The 2,718-nt window shown below is 33.0% G+C and overlaps 1 protein-coding gene across 1 annotated transcript; it reads left to right on the top strand.

Annotated features, from left to right (window-relative positions):
- Window positions 1-232: 232 nt before the first annotated feature.
- LOC134835337 (germ cell nuclear acidic protein-like) lies at window positions 233-2,141 on the top strand. The gene is made up of 4 exons (XM_063850212.1): window positions 233-342; window positions 988-1,641; window positions 1,701-1,981; window positions 2,049-2,141. Exons 1-4 carry the CDS (start codon window positions 324-326, stop codon window positions 2,139-2,141), a joined length of 1,047 nt encoding a protein of 348 aa, XP_063706282.1. The 5' UTR covers window positions 233-323.
- Window positions 2,142-2,718: the final 577 nt, after the last annotated feature.

Here is a 2,718-nt window from a genome sequence, read left to right as displayed (position 1 = left end):
CCATTAAGATCGAGAAGAAAGGAAAACCAGTGCAAATCGATAAGAAATCTTCTGTTGTTCAAAATGCAAGTTTAAAACGGAAGGAAGTCCCAACAACTAACAATCAGCCCTTTCGTGCCCCCCAGTGTGGAAGAACAAAAGAGAAAAAAACTGAGAAAACGGTAAAAAACTGTCAAAACGAACAAGTCAAATTGGAACACGCTTTAATAGAGGTAGACGAATAGTATACATCTAAATTACTTGATGAAATTTATGGAAAAGACAAATGGCAGACTTCTCAGTTAAAAGCAAAAACTGTACAACGATCAAATCGCGAAAAATCTATGCTGGATTTTTCTACATGTAAGAAACTTTTTGTTTTGTTTTTTTTTTACCGCATTTCAATTTTTTTGAAAAAAATGCGGTATTGTGCTCGTGATGTCGTCCGTCCGTCCGTCCGTCCGTCCGTCCGTCCGTCTGTGTGGTGTGCCACTTTAACTTTGTTTGAATTAGCAGGTTTGGCGAATTCTTTTCAATTGACAGATTTGACAGCATATTTAAAAAAATTATCCGTTGGAAATTTAAATGAGTGTTCATCCGTTGGAAAATGTTGTCGATGAAAATTAGTGGAAAACTTCGGGAAAACTCGGAAAATTCATGGAAAATCGGAAAATCTTGAAAATTTTCAAAATTTTTTAATGTTCAGGGGAGTCTCGCGAGTAACATGGAAAGTGAAAAATGATGAAAATTTTCGGGAAAACTCGGAAAATTCATGGAAAATCGGAAAATCTTGAAAAATTTCAAAATTTTAAAATGTTCAGGGGAGTCTCGCGAGTAACATGAAAAGTGAAAATTGATAAATATCTTCGGGAAAACTCGAAAAATTTATGAAAAATCATGGAATTGAACACATTGAAATGCGGTCAAGTCATTCGTTTTATACACGAATGCAATTCATTCTCGTTTTATTAATTTATTTATTCTATTATTTTTTTGTTGTTTTTTTAGTTGACCGCAATGCTAATTTAGAGTCGACTCGAATAACTAGCCAAAAACACATACACAACTCTACAAAAGTTCCAACAACAAACAAGAAGAAAGTTAAGGAAAATCGAGCTCCAACTTTGTCTATATGCGATCCTGAAACATCATCGGACAATGAATCAAGTGACGAATCTTGGAAAATTGAATCACAAAATTCTACCGATTCGGAGTTAACCCAAACTAATAAGACAAAACAAAAACGGGTAGCTCCAAAACAACGTGTCATCCGTCCACCCAGTTATTCAGATTCTGATGATGATCAAAATATGAATCAAAATCCTACCAATGGAGGAAAAACAAAAAGAAAGCTTTTCAATCCAAACAAAACGTACGACGAAACGGAATTAGATTTGCATGAGCAATCAAAGGAAAATAAATCTAACGATATGGATCATGACATAAACCAAATAAAAGATGATGCTTTGTCATTTTGCTTTGAATTCGAAAATGTGCCTAAAGCATTGGATCGTATTAAAAACGGTAAAAGTAATGCAACGCCTCTAAAGTCTCTATCAAAGAAAATTAACACAATCAATAGTGAAAATCCGAAGATCAGAAAAGAGACACAGACTCCCAAAAGCTCAGTCAAAAAACTAGGGTTCTTACAGTCGTTAGATGGTAGGTTAATTAAATTTTATTTTTATGTTTTTAACATTAATAAAATTATTAAATTTAAGTTAACACACCTGAAGATATATGCGATACTGAAGCGTTGAGATTCCGTAAAAATTACAAGAACCTGAAACATGAATTGACAGACAAATTATTCGCTTTGTATAATGAGCACATTTTTGAAAATGAATTAGTGACGCCGTGCAGTTGGAATAAAAAATTACTAACTACTGCTGGAAGATGTCGTTTGTCAAGAATTGGTGGTGTTCGTAAAGCTCAAATCGAGCTAAGTGACAAAGTTTTAACATCAGCTGATCGTCTCAGATGTACTCTTATTCATGAAATGGTAAGTTCATAAATTTGCGAACTTCTGATTTAATGATAATGGTTAATATTTACTTGAAAAATATCAGTGTCATGCAGCAACATGGATTTTTAATGGAGAAGACGGCCACGGAAAAACTTGGAAGGCATGGGCTCACAAAGCAAATATGATTTTCAACTGATTTTTATTATATCTCAAAATTTAAATAGCTTAGAACTTCCGTTGGCCCGTTCTTGTCACAATTATCAGATATTCTATAAATATACGTACTTGTGTAAATTTTGCAAAAGCAAATCGCAGGCACACTCCAAAAGCAAAAAGGTAGAGAATATCCGTTGTAAGCTTTGCCATGGACCCATTGAGATTATGCTAAACAAAATTAATAAAGAAGGCCAAATGGTATCTACACCAGTCAAAAGTGCCACCGGATTCGCGAAATTCGTCAAGGAAAACTATTCGAAAGTTAAGACACCAAACGTAAAGCATGGCGAAGTCATGAAAACTTTAGGGCAAGAGTTTGGAAAACTAAGTGTCTCGCAAAAAGCCTTGTATTAATTTCTGGAAATGTACAATTAAATTTAATGTTATGTACTTAAACATTAATGATAAAACTTAATAACTTGACAAAAATTTTATGAACGATGTGATGAGAAAAAAATGATAAAAACTAATTTATCTAATTTAACTAATCTATTCTAATGACAAAATAATATATTTATATGCAATGTATTTCAAAACAAAATTCTGCTTATTTATTA

The sequence above is a fragment of the Culicoides brevitarsis genome, chromosome 3 (assembly GCF_036172545.1).
Source record: "Culicoides brevitarsis isolate CSIRO-B50_1 chromosome 3, AGI_CSIRO_Cbre_v1, whole genome shotgun sequence".
Classification (NCBI taxonomy): domain Eukaryota; kingdom Metazoa; phylum Arthropoda; class Insecta; order Diptera; family Ceratopogonidae; genus Culicoides; species Culicoides brevitarsis.
Note: the sequence above shows the minus strand (reverse complement) of the source record. Positions and strands in the feature narration are given on the sequence as shown.

What these genes read in the sequence shown, in the direction of transcription:
- LOC134835337 (XM_063850212.1), top strand. An exon ending in GTTCTTACAGTCGTTAGATG is followed by an intron (nt 1,642 to 1,700) that starts GTAGGTTAATTA and finishes ATTAAATTTAAG; the next exon opens with TTAACACACCTGAAGATATA. An exon ending in GTACTCTTATTCATGAAATG is followed by an intron (nt 1,982 to 2,048) that starts GTAAGTTCATAA and finishes GAAAAATATCAG; the next exon opens with TGTCATGCAGCAACATGGAT.